Raw genomic sequence first — 24,555 nt, 5'->3', positions numbered from 1 at the left:
CTTATTCATCTCCAGTCGTCATGGTCCTCAAGAAAGATGGGGAGTGGCGGATGTGTCCAGACTTCAGGGCCCTCAATAAGTTAACAGTCAAAGATAAATTTCCCATCCCAGTGGTTGACGATTTGCTGGACGAACTCAATGGGGCTCAATTCTTCACTAAATTGGATCTTCGCTCAGGCTACCACCAAATTCGCATGAAGGAAGTCGACATTCCCAAGACAGCTTTCAGAACTCATGAAGGCCATTATGAGTTCTTGGTCATGCCATTTGGTCTCTGTAATGCCCCCTCTACTTTTCAGAGCCTCATGAATCACCTCCTCAAACCATATCTCAGAAAATTTTTCCTGGTCTTCTTCGATGACATACTCATCTATAGTGGCACTTGGGCAGCACATCTTCAGCATGTAGATATCCTCTTGCAACTGCTCCGCACGCATAAACTATTTGTCAAAATGTCTAAGAGTGCGTTTGGCATGGAAGAAGTTGATTATTTAGGCCACATTGTGGGGCGTGAAGGTGTCAAGGTGGATCCCAAAAAGATCCAAGCAATGCAAAAATGGCCTCAACCTAAGACCTTGAAAAGCTTGAGAGGATTTTTGGGTCTCACAGGCTATTATCGTAAATTTGTCCGCAACTATGGCCGCATAGCGAAGCCCCTGACGCAACTTCTAAAGAAAAATTCCTTCTTTTGGAACGAAGAAGCACAACAGGCATTTACCGCTCTCAAAACTGCCATGTGTTCCACTCCGGTTTTAGCACTACCGGACTTCACCAAAACATTTGTCATTGAATCTGATGCTTCGGGAACAGGTATTGGAGCAGTCTTAATGCAGGAAGGGCGACCATTGGCCTTCACCAGCCAACAACTAAGTGGGAAGAACTTGGGCCAATCTACCTATGAGAAGGAAATGATGGCCATCTTACATGCAGTTGAGACCTGGCGACCCTACTTGTTGGGGCGACGTTTCCAAATCCGCACAGATCATCACAGTCTTAAATATTTTTTGGAGCAACGCCTATCGTCCCCCCAACAAAATAAATGGTTAGCCAAAATGCTGGGATATGATTATGAGATCATTTACAAGAAAGGGAAAGACAACAGGGTAGCAGATGCATTGTCGCGCCAATTTGAGGAGGAAATTACTCTGCTCGCAATATCCCTCCCCATTCCACACTGGATTGAAGAGGCTCGCAGGGAATGCTTTTCACATCCTGGGCTCTCCCAACTCATTTCTCAATTACAGGCAGATCCTAATTCCAGCAAGGGCTACTCGTGGCAGAATGATATTCTTCGCTATAAGGACAGAGTCGTCATATCACCAACATCCACCCTCAAAAGTCGCATTTTGGCAGAATTGCATTCATCCCCCATTGCAGGACATTCGGGCTTTCAGAAGACATACGCTCGCACCAGAAGATCATTTTTTTGGACCGACATGAAACAGGACATCCTTACTTTTGTAGCAGAATGTGACGTCTGTCAACGCCACAAAGGGGAAACCGTCAACACACCAGGCACATTACAACCATTGCCCATTCCGGCGTCAATTTGGATGGAGGTCTCCATGGATTTCATTACAGGTCTTCCAAAGTCCGGGAACAAATCAGTCATCATGGTGGTTGTGGACCGACTGTCGAAGTATGCTCATTTCTGCGCCCTACCCCAACCATTCACACCCACTTTGGTTGCTCAAACTTTCATGGATCAAATCTTCAAATTGCATGGCATGCCCACTTCTATTGTGTCCGACCGCGACCCAATATTCACCAGTAATTTTTGGCAGGAGCTCTTCAGAATACATGGCACTCAACTCAAACTCAGTACTTCATATCATCCGCAAACAGATGGCCAAACCGAAGCAGTCAACAAATGTCTAGAAACCTACCTTAGGTGTTTCACTTCAGAAAAACAACACCTTTGGGTACAGTGGTTACCTCTGGCGGAATGGTGGTATAACACCAACTATCATGCCACCACCAAAATGACTCCCTATGAAGCAGTCTATGGACAACTTCCGTCGTCCCCCACTTCTTATCTCACGGGGTGCTCCAAAGTACAAGTCGTGGATCAACTCCTACAACACCGTGCAACCATGCTTGCCCACCTGCGCGAGAATCTTCATCAAGCTCAGAACCGTATGAAGCAACAGGCTGACCAACATCGCTCAGAGTGCCAATTTCAGGAAGGGGATCAGGTCTTTTTGAAGCTGCAACCATATAAGCAAACATCACTCAAAGACAAGGGCTGTCAAAAGCTCTCTCCAAAATTCTACGGACCATATCAAGTACTTCAGCACATTGGAGAAGTGGCTTACAAGTTGGCTTTGCCACCTACAGCAAAAATCCACCCAGTTTTCCATGTATCGTGTCTCAAGAAAGTGATTGGGAACAATTGCCGAGTTCAAACCAGTCTACCTGAGTTGGATGAAGAAGGATCAATCTGGCTTCAACCTGAACAGGTTCTAGACACTCGAGACAAGCACCTACGCGGCCGCTTGATTAAGGAGGTCCTCGTCAAATGGAAAGATACCTCGCCGGAAGATGCAACTTGGGAACCAGCCGCTATTCTTCAGCAGTTTCCGCAGCTTCAGCCTTGAGGACAAGGCTAGTCTTAAGGGGGAGGGCATGTTAGGGTCCCACCCTAACCCCCTTATTTATGTCATGGGATCACGTCATAGTCAAGAGTCAATAAAGCCCATATTAATATTTGTAAGTGGTTAACCCGCAATTAATTACGGGACCACAGTTAGTTGCAAATGGGCGGTAGTATTAGTTAGATGGTAAATGGGCGGTAGTATTAGATAGATGGTATTAATAAAACCCACGATATTGGCTTATGGTATTGCATGTATGAGTCATATATAAAGGGTAGAGACTCCCTGCGAGGAGCATTATGTCTTGTTTTGTAATCGAGCTCTGCTCTATTGGAGGTTGCCCCCTCGAAGAGGCCTGTGAACATTTCTCTCTGAATAATAAAATCATTGCTATTCTGTGCTCTGGGTATATTTTTTTGCATATTTTGCGTTATCGGTATCTTTTCTTCGCAAATTCTATGTTTGGGTATCGCTTTGCAGGTTAAGAGCATAACAAAAGGGGTTGAGGCGTGTCAAGAGGCACATTTTTCAAAACAATCTTGATGATGTTTTTCGAGTACACATCGGGAACATACACCATCTCTGCAAGATACCATAGGAAGACCTGTCACCATATTTTCTTTACATAGATTTTGAAGGGAGCGATAGTTTAAGTGACCAAATCGCTCATGCCAAAGTTTGCTCACTTCATCATTATGAGCAACAAATACCGAGGGAAGGGTTGATGACCCAAAGTTGTTAAACTTATACAACCATGTAGAATCATCAGTAATGTTAGTAGCTAAAATCTGTTTAGGATCCCTTGGGTCCTTAATTACAACATCATGAGGTGAAAATTCAACGATTTTACCTTCACCTGAATGAGTTATCTGATATACAGATAGAAGGTTGCGGGATAAGGTTGGAACACATAATACATCATTACATTGACCATTGTCTAGATGAATAGTTCCAGTCCCTACAACACTAAGAGATCTATCATCACCAACATATATATTTTTGGTGTTACAATCATTTAAAGAAGAAAACATGGCTTCGTTTTTGGCCATGTGATAAGAAGCTCCAGAATCAATGAGCCACTCATGAGAATGAGAAGAAGAAGATACATTTAGTTCATAACCTGACTGAGATGTTTGACAACCACATGCAGAAAGTGTTATTCCTGAAGATGAAGTTGAAGTTGAAGAGTGCTCCAAATGGATGTTATGCTTCTTCATTGTTGCTTCCAAGGCTTCCATCTTCTTAAAGAATTTGGATTCTAAGTGGCCATCTCGATTACAAAAGTGGCAATGTCTATCAGTCTTCTTCCCTTTGTTTTTATTTGCCTTATCATTTTGTTGAAATGATTTTTCATTTTGAGACTGAAATTTCTTAGGACCCTTGTTTGGTTTAGGACCATTCTTTTTAGGATATTGCTTCTTAGGATTCTTTGAATTTGGTTGTTGTTGGGCAGCTAAGGCTTTCTTAGAAGAGTTTCCAAGATTAAGAAGACCAAGATGTAAGATTTTTTCTTGTTCTCTTATTAAAGAATCACAAAAGGCATCAAAAGAGGGGGACTTGTAGTCTTTTCCTTGAGAAATAAAGGCTTCTCTAGTAGAATGGAAGGTGGAAACAAACACAGAGTAGGTTTGTCGCAACTTAGTAAGAATGGAATAGATAATGCTACCATCTTCTTTCTTAACCTTATCACCTTCCAAGAGAAGTTTAAGGGTCTTGAACTTGGACAAAAAATATTCAATGGAAGAAAATTATTGGGGTCCAACATAAGCAACTCATTTTCGAGTTGATGGGCTCTAATTTCATTTTTAATTCCAAAAACTTTAGTGAGTTGTTTCATTGCTTCATTAGGGGTATCAAGTTCTGCGATATGGAATTTAAGGTCTAGAGAAATAGACATCCCTATCAACCCATGTGCTTGATCTTGCCTATTTTCCCATTTGGTTGTCTTATCTTCATATTTAGGTTTAGTTTCTTGGCTTGAGGCAACTCTGTAAAGAACTTTACTTCTAAGTAAATCCATAATGTAGGACCACCATTGAAAGTAGTTGGTGCTATCAAGAATAACTTGGCATGGACTTTCCATTTTAACAGAAACTAAAGTTGTATACGCTGAAACTAAGTGTTCCAATGGAAAGATCTCGAAATATTAGGCCTATTAAAAAAAACGGCTCTGAAAACGGCTTCCAGATGAAAAAGTTATGGCTTTTTGAAGAAAAGTTGTTGAAGATGCCAACAAAGTGCGTGAATGTGCAGAAGTGAAAGATAATGTTATATTTTAAAAAACATCTCCTCCCCTCCCTACCCCCTTTACAAACTTAATCTAATTAGCTCACTTTAAAAAAAATATTATGTGACCCACTTTTATAAATAAGTGAAAGTCACTTTTACAATGGTACTTTATGAGCTACTCACTAAATTGTAACTTAAATTAAAGATAAAGAGACTTTAGAATTATAAGTGACTCACTTTTTATAATGGGCGAGAACATTTTTACATAAAGTAACTTTAAAACATAAGTTACATGTGCTTTTTGAAAAAGTAACTCAACAAAAAGAAAGACTTGAACCCAAGACCTCTATTCTCATAAAGTAACTTTAGACCAAGTGAGCTGGTTGTTGTCTTTTTTTTTCACTGAAGCTTTGGGGTGCGTGCTTACTTGAAAAATATCTTTTTGCCTACAAAACAAAAAACGACATAACCCAACACGGACATGCAAAAAAATACCAAACCTTATGGCTTGAAGTTAGCTTTCGCCGTCAACTAAATATTTTCCTCAATGTTTCTGATTTTCCGAGATCACACTAAGGCGTGGCAAAAAAGAGCATACGCATGAGAAAAATCCTTCCTTTCTATTTCTGATTTGCCCAGATTACACAGATTCGCAGGGCAAAGAGAAAACACAAAAATGAAAGGTATAGATTTGGTAATAAAAAACAAATAGCTAAATAAATTGAAATAAACAGAGAGATGAATAACTAGAACTGCAAAAAAAATTGTATACCTACAGATATTAAAAATGACGTAGCTAGGGCTACCAGAAAACTTTTCACATGAAACGAAATGGATTCATCACTAGAACAGGTGCTCCTAATACAATAGAGTAGTCCTCTCGGCCTGGAACCAGTCAGAAACAATAGATCTAGGAAATGACAATCGGATGCAGTTGTATCGGCTTCAGATTTGGGTCACGAAAGCACACCACTCACAAACAAATCACAGATCAATACACAAGTATTCTTGATGTGGTTAAAACACTCAAAGAGGGAAATAGTCCATGGCCTCAGCCAACGCATCCACTTCAGGCAATTTATTAATCAAAGAGTGAAAATTTACATAAGCTTCTCTCATGAACGGTCACCCTACAAATGGCCCTCCATTCTCTTTAAATAGAGATCATGGACCAATCGGGTGTTAAGCCACAAATCAAGTGTCGGTAATACCGAGGAGAGAATGAATCGTTGGATCACTTCATGTCTAGAACATATTGTGACCGTCACATTGTAAGTTACAAATATACATAGAAAATAAACACACTTTACCTAACTCTACACTAGACCAAGTTATACTTAACTATTTCCTATGTATCAGAATATCCTAACAAAATCCTCCTCCTCCCTCTTCTTTTTTTGGGATGACGATGCTATCATTGTTTGTTTCACCTGTTATCACTCAAATTTTCCCAGAAGTTGTGAGGAGGGGAAAGTGGGTGAGGTAACCACAAACCAATCATTTAGATATAGAATCTAGCCAATCTATATCCAAAGAGGGCTCTCTCTTTAAGGTTTAGCTTTGTTTTGGAAAGGTTTTAGGCTAGTTGTGAAGTTTGGGAGTTTTGTTTGAGTTTGGGTGGTGAGATTCAATAGCAAAGGGGTAAAATTGAGTAGCTTAGTCCATTGGGCTGATGGAGTCAAAGAAGATGGCTTAACTAGACTTGGTTTCTTAACAAAGGATGGTTTCACAGAGAAAGGTAGTCAAACAGGGAAAAATTAGAGACTTAAAGATGGGATGGGCTTAAAGGGTTAAAGGGCAACTAAGAATCCTTCAACATACTTTAAGAGAGCAAAACATGACTAACCATCAATAAAGAGCAATTAAGAATTCTTTACTAAATGATTAAGATGAATAAACTAGGAAACAGGAGCAATTAAGAATTCACTGTTTATACTAGTTCAGAAGAAAACATGGAGAATAATAACGATTGAAAACAGAATGCAATTAAGCATATTCTGGATTATTCTTTTTCGTTTATCATTCAGATTTGAAACATAGATGATATTATAAACAAGGAAAACTTTAAAACACAAGGTATAGATGACTTATTGATCCGATGTTTGATTCAAGAATTCTGAGAAAAGTCCTTAGCTTCAATTCTTCATCCAGCAAGCCACACAAAGTTGATCCAATCAGCACTTTATTCCAAAAATCAATATTACAGCAATGTCTAGGAATCCACCCCAAAATACTTCAAATGGAGAAGTATTTATACTAATTGTAAATTGAAATATCTTGAAAAAATATCAAGATTAGTTTCACAAATATCTCTAACTGTTTACATTAATAGAACTTTAATAAAGGACATTCCAAACTAATGAATCTATTTGGAACTATGTTTATGGATTTATGGTGACAAAGAAGAGAAAGTCGAATTTGGTAGCAACTCTTAGTTGATGATGAGGCATCCTAGTCACTAACTGCATCCTTCCTTTGTGCATTCTGCCCCAGAAATTATGCAAACTTAGGGTCCAATGATACGCTTTTATATCTCAATCCGTAATAGATATGTAAAAAGTGAAAGAGGTTTTTGTAGATAGGAATTTTTTTGAGATAAATCTCTCTCAGTTTCCCAAAATTCATCTCCAGTTGTTCATAATATTCTCTGCAAAAAGATGTCAAAAACAGGACTTTGCACAAACTAAAAAATAGGCTGTGAAGACATGCACTTATCTCCCTCTTGGTAATACCTGTGTAAAAAGTGAGAGAGGTTTTTGTAGATGGGACTTTTGGGAACAAAAATCCTCCAAGTTCTCAAAATAATTCTTGGAGTGGCCACAATAGTTTCTGCAAAACTATGACTTAAACAAGAAATTTCTAAAGAATGTACCATTTCTATTCTGATTTCATCTTTTAACCTTAAATTCCTTTCAACTGTTTTTCACTTTTACTTTGGATAAACTTCATTGTAGTTGGTGAAAGTTTTCATCTTTGTTTAACCCTTAATGTTTTCATGTTTACTTTTACTGTTTACTGTTTACTTTTTACTTTTACCGCTCTGTTTTTTCATCTGTCTTTACTTTGACATGAATTTGTATATTCTATTTTGTAACTGTTTTCCTTGCTATTTCTCTTCATGATAGCTGATTTACTTGAATTGGTCTTCAATCTGATACTCTTTAACCCTTATACACTTTGACTGTTCTTTACTGTGTCCTTTTACCTTCAATGTGTAGTTTAGGTTTTTACTGTTTGTTTCAATAGTAAATCCTTTTAATTCCATGTTCCCTTTGCTTGTCGTTCAACTGTATGTTTTATTTTCTATCTTTGTTTGAATAGATTTGATAACAATCTTGGAGTAAACGGGTCTTATGACTAGTATTAAGACTGTTTATCCAAGGATGTGGTCTTCTAATCACCTGTAAAATAAACCAAATTGTTAAGAAAGCATTGGTTTGTAGGGGAGGTCAAAAAGTTTTCATTTGAGCTTGAGAGGTCTGTGGAGTGAGTCCAGAATGATTTTTGGGAGGTAAACCATGCTCGAATTGGTTAACAGAGGCTTCAGGTGGCACAACTAGGTTACAATGGGTTTTACTGCACAATCAGATGAAAATGAACAACATTGGGGTTTTTGTATTTAAACGGGTAAATGGTTGGTATTGGTGGGTGAAAGGATGAATGATGAGACATTTTGTCATTTCGTAGAAGGTGGTAAGCGGTTTTTATCGTACCGCTTATGGGGAAGGGTGGTATTTAGCCTCGAGCCAACTATTCCATAGATTACTTGATGTGTGGTGGAGGTACGAGAGGAAAATCGCCTGGTGATTGCGAGTTAAAGAGCGGTCACCCAGGGGGGGCACGATATTGATATCGGTCGTTGGATGATTAAGGAGTGATCGGATGGTGGACGGGCGAGGGATATAGCGGGGTTTTAATTGTAGCAAGCCCGACACAATAAAAAATATTTTAATCGTATCGGGAGCAGTGTGATTGGCTAGGAAGGTTATTAATTAACCTAGAGGGTTAATTAATCCCATTGGTGCGGCGGGGAATTAAGGTTCTTAATGAATTACATATTAACTCATTAATCATTTTTAAACATTGATTATGGTTGTATTCAACCGGGGCGGAATATATAGTAATTTGGGGGGTTTTTATGTATATTTACATAATACGGGAAAAGGGAAAATAGTGCGGGAGTTATATATTAAATGTGTTAATAGTTAATATGATTATGAAGTGTAAAAGCGCCAAGTTAAAACATTTTACATATATTCAAACTTAGGCTAAAGATAAAAAAGGGTTTTTTAGGTGATATTGTGCATTTTTCTAAGTAAAGTAGGATTTTTACTTAGGAAATGAGTTTATGAAATCAAATGAATGGTTTATGGATGATTCCAAGTACTTAGGCTCCTAAACCATTGGACCGAGGGTCTGGTCCCTCCAAAAGTCAGAGAAATGCTCTGAGTCCCTTTAATTTTCAAAGACCTTAATACTTTAGGGGAAATTAGTGAAATATTTAGGGAAAAATGTGAATGGAAGTTAGTTATTTGACCTTGTCTTGCTTGAACTGCATCAAGTGTAATGTTTGCCTTGCACTTGTGATAAAAGTGAAAGTTGACACATTTTAGAGACATTATCCATCACAAGTAATTCTGCACACCATCTACCTACCCTACCTACTTTAGCCTGACATTTTTTCTTCTTTATTTGGGTGCACTTAGACTGGCAAACTCTTATCAATCCTCTTTTTCTTTTACATGGCAAGCCTACCTAAGTCTACACTTATTACATCCAAGGGCTCAGATTAAGCTGTTGAGCTCCTTTTTATTCACTCTACCTCTCTACTTATCTGCCAAGATTACACTGTTTAGCCAGATATTTATTCTCTATTCTACAGCATAAACTTCAAATATTAACTAGCCAAGCTTAAGCTGTTTGACTATTCATGAATTGTGGCATAAGTTAACAAGCTGCACCCAATTTCTTATTACAAAAAATGAAAAAGTAGTGGCATTTAAACTTGCACACTTTCCTGGTCTTTTTGTTTGGGGTTCATTTTTTCTCATTTTTTGACCATTTTATTCTTTTTACCCTTTGATCATTCTTTTCAGGTATACCCTCTTTACATTTTTTAAATTTTTTGATTCCTTGAAAATATGGAAAACCTTTGCAACAAGAAAAGGTATTAACATATTACAAAGCTCATCAAGTCAATCATGAAATATGACAGCTATTGGTATAGGAGCATAACACTAGCTCCACTTAGGGATGGATTTTCCTGGTGGAAAGTCAAGAACAGCAGGTCAGATGGCCTTCTGAATGACTTTGACTGTGCTCTGAAATCTCCTTCTATTGATTGCTTTATTGTATGTATGATAGTACCACTTGTGAAGCTTAGGGCCTTCTCTTCGGGCTTCAACTCCGACACGTTACTATCCAATCAACACCAAACCTTTATTCTTCCTATTTGAATCCCACTTGAGCACCTTGTAACATAGGTAGGAATCTTCAGTCTTGGTCTTTTTATCAAAATCATTTTTAACCTTTTCCTGCACAACTTGAGATCTGACCTGAAACTAAAAGGTGCTGCAACCTTCAAACCAAATTAGTAAATCATCAAGACCTTAGGGCTTTTTGCTTGGATTCAAATCTTTAAGGATTTGTTTCATAATCTACTGAAAACTGAATTAAATCAAACTGAAATCCTACCTACTTACTCTAATTAGCTTTCTAACTATTGGTTAGGTAAAATGAAACAACCAATGCAACCACTCAAGCAGTATATATGTTGATGGATTTTGCTGCTTGGGCTTGTTTGTGATTGAAACTGAGATCCTAAAGTCAAATATACCCTTGTCAACCAAAGATAAGATAAGTAAATACTGGCTTTCCTTTGTAGGCTCCAAAAACTATACAAAAGGATCCTCCAAAATGTGCACACTATTTTTAAACTGATTCAAACAACTATATAATTGTTCTAGATAGCCTTCATGCCATGAAACTGAAATGTCACTTTCATCTTTACCAACCTGCAGACTTTCAGATGAGCATTGTGATGATACTCCTATTGATTGAAATGTGTGGCTGGTGAAACCATTATCATCTTGATTTTGACTCTCATAGTCTGTTGATGGAGAAAAAGTATGATTGCATTCATTATCAAACTCATCAGTTATGGGATCATGAAAAACTTGGAAGGATTGATGCAACTTATTACATATAGGTTTAAATGGAACTTCATAAGTTTCTACAAGTTGCTTACCCTTCTCTTTAGAGATTTGATACCACATTCCCTTTAAAAACTGAAATGATTCAAAATAAAGAGGCAAAGAAGCTTCACTTATTTCCAAATTTTCTGCATTTTCTTCCTCACTTTCATAGCTGAAATGAACAAGCTAATCACTATTCTCAAGTTGGTGAAACTAGATTTCCTTATTCCCCAAACTAGCCTCTGATTGCTCTGTAAAGTTAGTTTGGATTTGTAGAACATAATTATCATCATACTGATCATATTTGGGCAAATCATCAAAAGAAGTAATCTCATCAAACATACACATTAGATCAAGAGCTTTCTCCTCCACATATTGCTTTATAAATCTATCTTCTGATCTATGGTAATTGGAATTAGCAGAAGTTTGTTCATGATTCTTAATCTCTTCTTGTATTGAAGGCTGCAATATATTGACCAAAGGATAATGGTAATCCTGCAATATAAGATCTTCTCGATGATTTGTACCAGGAAAACAAACCTCATTCCAAACTTCTGCTTGATTTAAGTGATTGGCCAATTGTTTCTCCTCCTTATTGTCTACAGTAACCAAATGCTATGAATTCTCTTGATCTTCATCAAATATAACAATCTTATCACATACAATAGGAAAATCCTTATCATTATCTTTGACATATAAAAGCTTGCAAGGGAGTTGCAAATTCTCATTAATTTTAGATGAACGATCATGATCTATCAAATTATGTTGTCTTATTTCATTTACATGCAAGGAAAGAAAATTTGTGACATGGTTTTCATCAAATAAATTTGACTGGTCTTTAATTTCTGAAGAAACCACTACTTGTTGAAGATGGTCTTGTGGTTCAATACTTTTAAGCTCTATCACCTCTACCTCCAGATCTCTGGACTGTTGTTGGTTTTCATTGCTATTTTCTATTTGAGCAAGTTTAGGGAACTAAATTTCTTCTTTATTCTGATTAGTTTGTTGTGCTACAAGAATTGTTTCCTATGGGGAAACTTCATGGGTTTCTGAACAACATACATCATCTTTTTCTTTCTGAGGGGAAGATAATTCAAGCAAGGCTTCCACTTTTTGAAAAGGCTTTTCTTCTAAAACCTCTAATATTTCATGATCCATGAATTGATCATCATCATCATAGTAATTTTCAAGATATTGAATAAAACTTTCAAAATTGTCACAACAGTCTTGAATTAGCAATAGAGATGAATAACTTTCCTTGTATTTGTCATGAAATGTAGCATGAAAATGCTTTAAAGAACATATGCTAGAGGCTGGTAAATTTTCATACCAAGATCTAGCTTTTTCTTCTAAAGTTACCATAAATATTTTCATAAGACAATCTTCATGGAATTTGACTTTAAACTTTCGAATGTGCATATGAAATTTTAATAAATGTAAAGCAACATCATCTCCTATTTCATCTTTAAACAATGGAATATTTTTTGACCAATCAAATTTGGGCAAAGGGTTTGGAAAACCTGGAATCTTTGACCTGTCCAAAGGAGCATACCTGCGTTGATTTGTTAAATTCATCTTGAAGACACTTAATGCTAAAATTGAGTCACCATACGTTCTCAACAATTATGGATTCTTTTAGTAAGGGAGTCTCGAGTATTTGAGGCTTCTCGATTGGAAAGTGATCATCATAAGATTCAAAAGGATGATATATATTTACAATTTTCAAAGGAAAATAATTAAAAAATTAATCTAAAATCTTCTCTAAAATACAATATACATTGGAAAACTCTATCAATTTATAAAGAACATAATGTCTTGGATAAGAATCCAAGCTAAAAACCTGATCTTTTTGTTTTGTTCTTTCAGGTTCATTCCGCCAATGGAGTCTTAGTAGTGAAATTGATTTTGGAGTCGCCAAGTGGATGATTTTAACCTTTGTATGTCTGATCCCTATCCACCATCATAGATCAAATCTTAACTTGTAAAAAAATTCTGAAGAAAAAGTTAGTTCTCCAGGAAACCAAAATTTGAGTATTTTATGATTACTTTTCTTTTTTATGAATTTTCAAAACAACTTCTATGATTTCTTTAAGAGGCTTCAGATATGAGATTTAAACTTTCTTAAAGACTTATTTGACAAGAGGAACTGATCAAATATTTGAAACCAGATGTTCAATCCCTAAACTATACCGGAGATAGACTGAAGCAACATTCATTTACTTATGCACTTGCAAAGCAAGAGCAGTTCAAAGGCTAGCTGACTAACTTCAGGCTCCGTCTGTAGCTTATAAAGTAAACAATAGTAACAAACAAATTATTCATATCCCCAGTATGGTTGCCACTATGTTATCACTCAGATTTTCCCAGAAGTTGTAAGAAGGGGAAAGGGGTCCGAGGTAACCACAAACCAATCTTTTAGATACAGAATCTAGCCAATCTATATCCAGAGAGGGCTCTCTCTTTAAGGTTTAGCTTTGTTTTGGAAAGGTTTTAGGCTAGTTGTGAAGTTTGGGAGTTTTGTTTGAGTTTGGGTGGTGAGATTCAATAGCAAAGGGGTAAAACTGAGTAGCTTAGTCCATTGGGCTGATGGAGTCAAAGAAGATGGCTTAACTGGACTTGGTTTCTTAACAAAGGATGGTTTCACAGAGCAAGGTAGTCAAACAGGGAACAATTAGAGACTTAAATATGGGATGGGCTTAAAGGGTTAAAGGGCAACTAAGAATCCTTCAACATACTTTAAGAGAGCAGAACATGACTAACCATCAATAAAGATCAATTAAGAATTCTTTACTAAATGATTAAGATGAATAAACTAGGAAACATGAGCAATTAAGAATTCACTGTTTATACTAGTTCAGAAGAAAACATGGAGAATAATAACAATTGAAAATAGAGTGCAATTAAGCATATTCTGGATTATTCTTTTTCGTTTAGCATTCAGATGTGAAACATAGATGATATTATAAACAAGGAAAACTTTAAAACACAAGGTATAGATGACTTATTGATCCGGTGTTTGATTCAAGAATTCTGAGAAAAGTCCTTAGCTTCAATTCTTCATCCAGCAAGCCACACAATATATAGTAGATCAACATACATTAAAATTAAAACTTAACATATATTATATCAAATATATATATATATATATATATATATATAGATATATATATATATATATATATATATATATATATATATATATATATATATATATCAATATATATCATAACATAATAAATCAATATATACATATCTTAATACATTAAATCAATCAATTTACATATACAAGGTATAAAAAAGAATAAAGTACTTGCATTTAGATTAAAACACAATAAATCACATCAAAACATAATAATTAAACATAATAATTTTACATAAACATTTATACAAATCAACTAATAAGACCATTCATAACTGAAAGCACAATCAAATAAATAAAAGAATAAATACAAATTGTATTAAACTCTTTATTAGAATAAAAATAAATTCCATCCTAAATTTAATTAATAAACCTCTCCTCATATCTGGAACTTGTCAGTCCTGCACGCTCCCTCATCTTCACCTATTTATTCACCTTCACCCATCTCTGACTTCTTCAATAATTCTCATCCTGATGATGAACCACAGTGGCTGGTTCGAAACGTCGATGCACTAAAACAACAGATGCGATGGATCCGGAAGAAGCAACCACAAAGCCACACAAAGTTGGTCCAATCAACACTTTATTCCAAAAATCAATATTACAACAATGTCTAGGAATCCACCGCAAAATACTTCAAATGGAGAAGTATTTATACTAATTGTAAACTGAAATATCTTGAAAAAATATCAAGATTAGTTTCACAAATATCTCCAACTCTTTACATTAATAGAACTTTAATAAAGGAAATTCCAAACCAATGAATCTATTTGGAACTATGTTTATGGATATATGGTGACAAAGAAGAGAAATTCGAATTTGGTAGAAACTCTTAGTTGATGATGAGGCATCCTAGTCACTAACTGCATCCTTCCTTTGTGCATTATGCCCCAGAAATTCTGCAAACTTAGGGTCCAATGATACGCTTTTATTTCTCAATCCGTAATAGATATGTAAAAGGGAAAGAGGTTTTTGTAGATAGGAATATTTTTGAGATAAACCTGTCTCAGTTTCCCAAACTTCATCTCCCGTTGTTCATAATATTCTTTGTAAAAAGATGTCAAAAACAGGACTTTGCACAAACTGAAAAATAGGTTTTGAAGACATGCACTTATCTCTCTCTTGGTAATACCTGTGTAAGAAGTGAGAGAGGTTTTTTTCGATGGGACGTTTGGGAACAAAAACCTCCTTCAGTTTCTCAAAATAATTCTTGGAATGGCCACAATAGTTTATGCAAAACTATGACTTAAACAGGAAATTTTTGAAGAATGTACCATTTCTATTCTAATTTCATCTTTTAACCTTAAATTCCTTTCAATTGTTTTTCACTTTTACTTTGAATAAACTTAATTGTAGCTGGTGAAAGTGTTTTCATCTTTGTTTAACCCTTAATTTCTTCATGTTTACTTTTATTGTTTACTGTTTACTTTTTACTTTTACCGCTCTGTTTTTTCATCTGTCTTTACTTTGACATGAATTTGTATATTCTGTTTTGTAACTGTCTTCCCTGTTGTTTCTCTTCACGATAGTTGATTTACTTGACTTGCTCTTCAATTTGATACTCTTTAACCCTTATACACTTTGACTGTTCTTTACTGTGTCCTTTTACCTTCAATGTGTAGTTTAGGTTTTTATTGTCTGTTTCAATAGTAAATCCTTTTAATTCCATGTTTCTTCTGCTTGTCTTTCAACTGTATGTTTTATTTTATATCTTTGTTTGAATAGATTTGATAACAATCTTGGAGTAAACGAGTCTTATGACTATTATTAAGACTTTTCATCCAAGGATGTGGTCTTTTGATCACCTGTAAAATAAAACAAATTGTTAAGAAAGCATTGGTTTGTAGGGGAGGTCGAAAAGTATTTTCTATCTTTGTTTGAATAGATTTGATAACAATCTTGGAGTAAATGGGTCTTATGACTATTATTAAGACTTTTTATCCAAGGATGTGGTCTTCTAATCACCTGTAAAACAAAACAAATTGCTAAGAAAGCATTGGTTTGTAGGGGAGGTCGAAAAGTTTTCATTTGAGCTTGAGAGGTCTATGGAGTGAGTCCAAAATGATTTTTGGGAGGTAAACCATGCTCGAATTGGTTAACAGAGGCTTCAGGTGGTGCAGCTAGGTTACAAAGGGTTTTAGTGCACAATCAGATGAAAATGAGCAACACTGGGGTTTTTGTGTTTAAACGGGTAAATGGTTGGTATTGGCGGGTGAAAGGATGAATGATGAGACATTTTGTCATTTAGTAGAAGGTGGTAAGTGGTTTCTATCGCACCGCTTATGGGGAAGGGTGGTATTTAGCCTCGAGCCAACAATTCCATAGATTACTTGACGCGTGGCGGAGGTATGGGAGGAAAACCACCTGGTGATCGCGAGTTAAAGCGCAGTCACTAGGGGGGGCGCGATATTGATATCGGTCGTTGGATAATCAGGGAGTGATCGGACAGCGGACGGGCGAGGGATATGGCGGGGCTTTAATTGTAGCGGGCCCAACACAATAAAAAATATTTTAATCGTATCGGGGGCAGTGTGATTGGTTAGGAAGGTTATTAATTAACCTAGAGGGTTAATTAATCCCATTGGTGCGGTTGGGAATTAAGGTTCTTAATGAATTACGGATTAACTCATTAATCCTTTTGAAACGTTGATTATGGTTGTATTCAACCGGAGCGGAATATATAGTAATTTGGGGGGTTTTTATGTATATTTAAATAATATGGGAAAAGGGAAAATAGTGCGGGAGTTATATATTAAATGTGTTAATAGTTAATATGACTATGAAGTGTAAAAGCGCCAATTTAAAACATTTTACGTATATTCAAACTTAGGCTAAAGATAAAAAGGGGTTTTTTAGGTGATATTGTGCATTTTTCTAAGTAAAGTAGGATTTTTACTTAGGAAATGAGTTTATGAAATCAAATGAATGGTTTATGGATGATTCCAAGTACTTAGGCTCCTAAATCGTTGGGCCAAGGGTTCGGTCTCTTTAAAAGTCAGAGAAATTCTCTGAGCCCCTTTAATTTTCAAAGACCTTAATACTCTAGGGGAAATTAGTGAAATCTTTAGGGAAAAATGTGAATGGAAGTTAGTTATTTGACCTTGTCTTGCTTGAACTGCATCAAGTGTAATGTCTGCCTTGCACTTGTGATAAAAGTGAAAGTTGACACATTTTAGAGACATTATCCATCACAAGTAATTCTGCAACACCATCTACCTACCCTACCTACTTTAGCCTGACATTTTTTCTTCTTTATTTGGGTGCACTTAGACTGGCAAACCCTTATCAATCCTCTTTTTCTTTTACATGGCAAGCCTACCTAAGTCTGCACTTATTACATCCAAGGGCTCAGATTAAGCTGTTGAGCTCCTTTTTATTCACTCTACCTATCTACTTATCTACCAAGATTACACTGTTTGGCCAGATATTTATTCTCTATTCTACAGCATAAAATTCAAATATGAACTAGCCAAGCTTAAGCTGTTTGACTATTCATGAATTGTGGCATAAGTTAACAAGCTGCACACAATTGCTTATTACAAAAAATGAAAAAGTAGTGGCATTTAAAATTGCACACTTTCCTGGTCTTTTTGTTTGGGGTTCATTTTTTCTCATTTTTTGACCATTTTATTCTTTTTACCCTTTGATCTTTCTTTTAGGGTATACCCTCTTTACATTTTTTAAATTTTTTGATTCCTTGAAAATATGGAAAACTTTTGCAACAAGAAAATGTATGAACATATTACAGAGCTCATCAAGTCAATCATGAAATATGACACCTATTGGTATAGGAGCATAACATCACCTTCTTTAGGTTCTCAACAAATTTTGCCATTGTTGTCTCCTCTCCTTCTGTCTTAATTGGTGTCCAATTCTCAGCAACCAAGATACGAAAAGATGCATCTTAGCCATGATGAGATAAACTTGAAAGGGCTTCCTAGCTTACTCTGATCCCCCTTCAACTCCAGATAAATGGGGTGGTGATCATATTCCCTGCATGTACCAATACATTGACGAAATCATAATGGGTTCAATACAACAGAGGTTCCACCATAAGAAAACGATCAATCCTTCTTATAATTCTAACCTCACCAATCCTTTAGTTTCGCCAATTAGGTTTGTTCTTTAGCGGGTCCACATCACAGAGATGGTGCCCCTCTATTTTGTGGGAAAATTAATCAGATAAGAGATCTGGATGGGTGCAAGGTCCGAAAATTTCTGAGGCCCTAATAGAAAATTTAGATCCCCTCCCACCGCAAGGTTAACCTATTTCAAGAAAGGAAAATAAAAAAGAGCATCCCCAAAAATAGCCTTGTCCTGCTGCAGACCATATATGTTAATGACCTTCAATTGCTTTCCCAAATCAAAAGAAAAAATTATGCACCCAGGACCAGATCCAAACCCCATGAACTGATAACCCTTATGTATTTTTGGTTAAAACCAAAAGCCAGTATGCTCAATCTTCCTTTGGCATCATAAGCCACAAACTTTCATCCTGGAAGGAGGGATTACAAAGCTTGAACGATAACATCTCCATTACCCAGAGTTTCTTGTATAAAAATTATGTCAATGGATAGGACAAAACCAACCTCTTCAAATCTAGTCTTTTTCGGTACTAGCCAAATCCCTGTACTTGAATGATATGAAAAAGGGCATGGGAGGGGCATTAGGGGCTCACAATGCTATAAGCACCCAAAAACTAGTCTTTTGACTCCCGAATGCAACATCCAAACTGGTTGTAATCTTAGCACAAGAAATATTGGATTTTCATCCCCTACCCCAACCACTAGTATTTTGAGGGGATGAAGGGCCCAAACCACCTATAACTTTAGCACAGTTTGGCTTCAAAATGGATTTGAGGAAATATGTGGATGGGGAAGAGGAGGAAGATGCCTCATTTCGATAAGAGGATGGGGTAGAAGGTGGAAGAGATATAGGAACAGAGGGGATAGGACAGGAAATCAAATCATGAGAATCAGATTGGATTAAAGGGGACATATTTGTGGAAAAGAAAGAAATTCTCGAACCCATAATAAAGAACTGAAATAACTAACTAAATTAGATACAAGAAAGGAAGGAGAGAAATTACCCTGATCCAAATCGCCAGAATAATATGGTCCATCAGTAGGTTACTTTTCTTTCCCAAGCAATGATACTAGACCTTCCTCTACGGCTACATCCTCCTGCATCATTGTTGGATTAGCTACAGGCCTCGATCACCCTTTGGGAGAAGATCTTAGCATTTGTCCATTGTGACCAGACGCACCATCCTTCTTGATTTCACCACCCCATAACAGTTGAGGATATTTTTTTCCTTTGTAAGGAAGGGGACATTCATCCAGAACATGACCAAGATTGTGGAATTTTCGACATTAGAAAGGAACTCCCTCGTAGTCGAAGATTTGTTTGTGCATCACCCACCGAAAGGTCAAATTTATCTCTAGATACAAATCCTCATAAGTATCGAGGTTTACAAGAATTCTCATGATCGCCATCCTTCCACTATCTTCAAAAGACCAATCTACATCCACATACATTCATAGATTGTTTCCTAATACATATAAAAACATTTGTAGACCAACATTGGGGCGATAAACCTGGTAAGCGAACCCAAACTGAAGAATTCCCCATTTTCTCCCTTTTGGCATCAAAAAGGGGGGTCCATTTTTTCAGTGACTCTGGAGTGTAGTTGAAAATCCATGGATTATCTATTGTTCTACTGGTCACTTTCGTCAATAAAAATTTAAGCATAAACCATCTCCGTGTTAAGGTAATGATCTTTTGGGTTTCTTGCAACTCATTTCCCAGCTCCCTTTCAATCCATTCACATAGGAATTCCACTAAGAACAAATGACCTCTAGCACAATCTACCACGAATTTCTCCAAGATTCCCACAACCTCTCCCATCTTTACATCTTCTCCAATAACCATATTAACTTCTTCATATTTATTCCTAGTGCACTTTTGATGCAACCATATGGCTGCCGCACCCTAAACACCTTATTGGGACTCTTATCCCTCATAAAACTTTTATTACCTTGGGCTATACCCACAATTTTGTATTATCGGAAGCGTTCTCATATGCTTTTTCTTTAATATAGGACCAATTAAACTTATCGGGACTCATTCACCCTTAGTGGTCCTTTATGAAGCTTTGTACCCACACATATATATATCAGAAGCATTTTATACGTTTAAAATCCCGAGACCATACCTTTTGTCACAACAAATAGAAACACGGGAAAACCCGCTTCTGCAGCATAAAGCCGAACTTCAAAACCAATTCACCCACATCGATAAATCCATCGGGTCTGCTCATCACCCCTTTGCCATTAGTTTACCGCAATATCACTATCGCGACCATTATAGACACATAATATCGAAAATATGAATACACGGGAATGCTCGCTTCAGAAGCCTAAACCAGACTTCAAATATTATACATTCGCGTCTATAACTTTATCGAGTCCGTCTAGGTCCAAAGTCTTTCCCGTTGCACTACTCCTTCTCCGATCTCCAATCAGCAAAGCCTCCGATCGCTGATATCTGCTTATCGGTGATATCGCTTATCGGTGTTCTTGCTATCCTTCGCACTAGACTCTTCCGAATGCGATTAGTAATCACATCTCCACCATTGATCCATTTTGTGATCCAACGGTCCTTGCTTCATCGGCTGTCGGAGATTGCAAGGTTTTAGGGCCTGATCCCGATATCACAACTTCCGCCGATGCGATAATAATAGACTTCCATTCCGCAATCGGATCTGGACCATTGATCTTATGGATCCAACGGTTACTGTGTGTTGCTTCATCTATTCTCCCTTTGAATTGGTTTCATTTGCCTTTGATTATTTCCGTGTTAAAACGCATTCCTATGCACACTCCGGTTTTTAAATACGACCTTCATATAATAGTTGACCGGTTAATCAATGGATCATTAAAACGGAGCATATATACAACAGAACACAAAATTCATAAATGCACAATTCCCACTTAGAATCAACTCTCTGTAATAAACATACAAACACGTAATTACATCTTAAGGCTCTCCAACCCTTCTCTGACCTGATTTCTAGCTAGTGGCCTTTTCCTCCTATGATGCCCATAGGATTACATTTCTCTCGAGTTCTCTCTCTCTCTCTGTCCCTCTGTCTCGAATTCCCCTTCCAGAAAAGAAAGGAAATTACATATATGTTCTATCTAACAGTTTCCTTCCACAAATGAAGGAATTCACTATATTTTAAGAAATCAAATCCTACCTTAACTAATCAATATAACTAATTGGCTTGATTTTCACACAAGGAGGATCACTTGCCACTTATTCCCAATTCTGTTCAGAATTAGGAAACAATTAATTACTTACATACTTTACAATTAATAAAATTAAACAACCAATTCTTCCTCCAAACTCTCATTAGCCACAACATGTGACCACACCATCACATTGCTAGCTAGGCCTAGATGCTCCTGCATCAAACTCCTAAGGTTAAAATAATCATGATCTCCTGATCATGTGCTTCTGATCTGTGTCTTCCTGGATCCCATACTTTGTTCGATAGTCTGTCCTTGGTTGTTGTTGGTGTTTTTTGTTCTCCAGGTCTCCATACTTTATGTTGCATTGTCCCATTAGCTATGCTCTCACTATCTGTTGTTGTCTCTTCCATATATCTTACTGCTTTTTGCTCATCATCACAATTTATGCCAGACTTCCCCACCTTAATTTGCAGTTTACCATTACCTTCACCTGTACCATTCTTTCCAGCCAATCTTCCTTCCTTCTTTTGTCCTCCATTTAGTTTATTGGAATTTTTTTGTATGAGTTCCCACAACTCATCAATTTCTTTGTCCACTTCACTTCTCAGCTGATGAATACTATTCTCCTGCAACTGGATGTGTTCTTTCATAAGAACATCATAATCCCTATGCCAATTCCTTCTCCATTGATCCCCTGCAATAATTCCAATTCGTTCTTCTGGTTTCTCATTCATGGCTTCATCACTTCTTACTTCGATTCCTAGTATACCTGCAATTCCACAAATTTCTTGATAACTAAGAACTATTCCTGCTTGCTTAGGTACTTGGAATACCTCTTCTTCTAGTAACTTAATTTCTACACCCTTAAGGATTATGGCATCATATCTGTCTACTTCTGAAATTTCATTTTCAACCTCTTCTTCATCAAATACTCCTTGTTGCACAATATTAATCATGTTACTATCATCTCTTGAACTCATCTCCAGTTCAACAATTCCATACTGTAAATTCAACATCATTCCATCTTTCTGAGGCATTCTATTCTCACCCATCCTTACTTCGATCTGATCTTCAGAATGAACTCCTTGTTTCAAATTGACTTCACATTGCATTGTTTCTGCATATAAATCTTCACGAGAATCAATCAATTCATTAAACACAAATTTTTTACCATGTTTCCTCATTATGACAACATTTCTGACAACTTCTTTTCCATTATTGTCATCCATGACAACTTCTTCATTCCCATTCAGTTATGTTTGTACAGTCTGATCACTTATTCCTTGGTTCTCTTGCCTCTTCTTCAAAAGACTTGACTCATGCCACAAATCTGCCATCTCATTTGGAATTTCTCCCAAGAGCTCTGCACGATCTTCACTAACTTCATTGTCTGCAACATCTGTCTTTAGTCCTTCTTTACTCTGGCTTTCTTCAAGGTAAATAATCTTTAGTAACTATTTAATATCTACAAAGTCTTCTATATCAACCTTCAGTAGTTGCTCTCTTTTAGCTTCAGCCTTCAATAATTGTCCAATATCTGCATAATTCTCTACAGCCATGTTTAACAGCTGCTCTTTCCTCTGCATCACAAGATTATGTGAATTTCCTTCTTCTAACTTCTGAAAAATCATATCATTGCTTTTCCTTTCCCTTATGACAACACTAAACAGTTGCCTTACTTCAGTGTATCTTTCTGAATACACCATAAGATTCTCCATTTGTTTTGTATTAGCTTCATTAGTTTCCCTGAGGAAACTCTTTGTTCTATATTCAAATAAATGGATCTCTTCCTTTCCAAACATTCCTTTGATCTCAATAATTCCTTTGCCATCCTCCTTTTGACTTATCCTTTGGATGTCACCTGACTGGACATCATTCTTCACTTTACTGTAACTTTTCTCCTTATTCTTCATATGGATGTGGGTAGTCATCTTTCCACCTATTGATATGACAGTTTCCAATAACTGCTTGTTTTCCCTCAAGTTTACATAACCTGCAAACACACAACAATTTTCAGTTTTCAAAATACAATACCTTTCATCCTCTTTTGATGCTTCAAGCACCAATCTTCCATCATAGATCTTCTGGATTTCAGCAGATCCTTCTTGCTGTGACTCCATTTCTTTGAGTCTCTCCTTCTCTAACAAATCAATATGAATTTTTTCAAGTTCCCTGAACTCGTTTATCAGCTTGCCATTCCACCTCTGTTGCAATAGCTTCCACTTGACCCTTTTCTTCGTTCTCCATCTGTATCTTCGGTCTTCACTTGTCTTTCTTTGTACTGCCAGACTAATCTCTTATTCTTCATTCTGCTGCTAGTTGCTATACTTCTGCAATCTAATGCCTTCCTCAAATTCATTCTCATGTTGTTGATCATCTCTTTTAAATTGCTGGTTCCTTCCATATTTATCTTGCTGGATTAATACTTCTATTTTCTTCATGTCTCTGAGGACATAACTTCCTTGTTGTTCTTGATCTTTCATCTCACCTTCAAATAATCTCTGCTCAATTTCTCTAATTTCAGTATCATATTTATTAATGTTGTCTTCCATACCTATAGTCACACCATTAACTGAAGAGTCTAAACATTTACTTAACTCTATAAATGTTAGAGACATTTCATCCTTATCATGCATAGCAACCATATCCTTTTCTTCATCAGGTTCTAAAAGCTTCATTTCTCCTTCAGGTTCCTTGAGCAATCTTTCCAAGAATTCTAATTCCATGTGAAATCTCTCTAGCAGTTCATCACAAGTTCCATTCTTAGCTTCACTCTTTTTCTGGCAATCCTCTTCAGTTATCCTATTTTCTGCACTATCATATTGCAAAGTTCTTTCATCAATTTCATCAGACAAATTCATTTGCTTACCTTCTTGGAATACTACTATGGCATTTTCATTAGACTTCTGGTCCATATCAACTTCATCTAATTGTATTACACCAAACAGAAATTCATCTATGAACTCTTTCTGCTGCAATAAATCAACACTTTCTTCCTCTAAAAGGCATTCTCCATCATACTTCACCTCAAGAGCTTTATTCCTGTTTGTGACAGTTTCACCAGACTGTCCATCATCCTCTGCATATCCTGCAAACATACACAAACTATGAGAATTAAAATCACAAGGCTTCATTGCCTCATCTGC

At 36.6% G+C, this 24,555-nt stretch overlaps 1 protein-coding gene across 1 annotated transcript in view; it reads right to left on the bottom strand.

The window, feature by feature from the left end:
- LOC149240038 (mitogen-activated protein kinase 6-like) overlaps positions 1-22,638 on the bottom strand; it is a 58,646-nt gene extending 36,008 nt beyond the window's left edge. Inside the window, exon 1 of the mRNA XM_089370039.1 lies at positions 22,066-22,638. Coding sequence (XP_089226165.1) covers positions 22,066-22,638 — 573 coding nt within the window. The remainder of the gene's footprint in view (positions 1-22,065) is intronic.
- Positions 22,639-24,555: the final 1,917 nt, after the last annotated feature.

Source organism: Pinus tabuliformis, chromosome 8 (genome assembly GCF_031772625.1).
Source record: "Pinus tabuliformis cultivar Carrire ecotype Pingquan chromosome 8, CPIR1, whole genome shotgun sequence".
NCBI classification, from domain to species: domain Eukaryota; kingdom Viridiplantae; phylum Streptophyta; class Pinopsida; order Pinales; family Pinaceae; genus Pinus; species Pinus tabuliformis.
The sequence above is the reverse complement of the archived record's forward strand: the minus strand, read 5'-3'. Positions and strand labels throughout refer to the sequence as shown.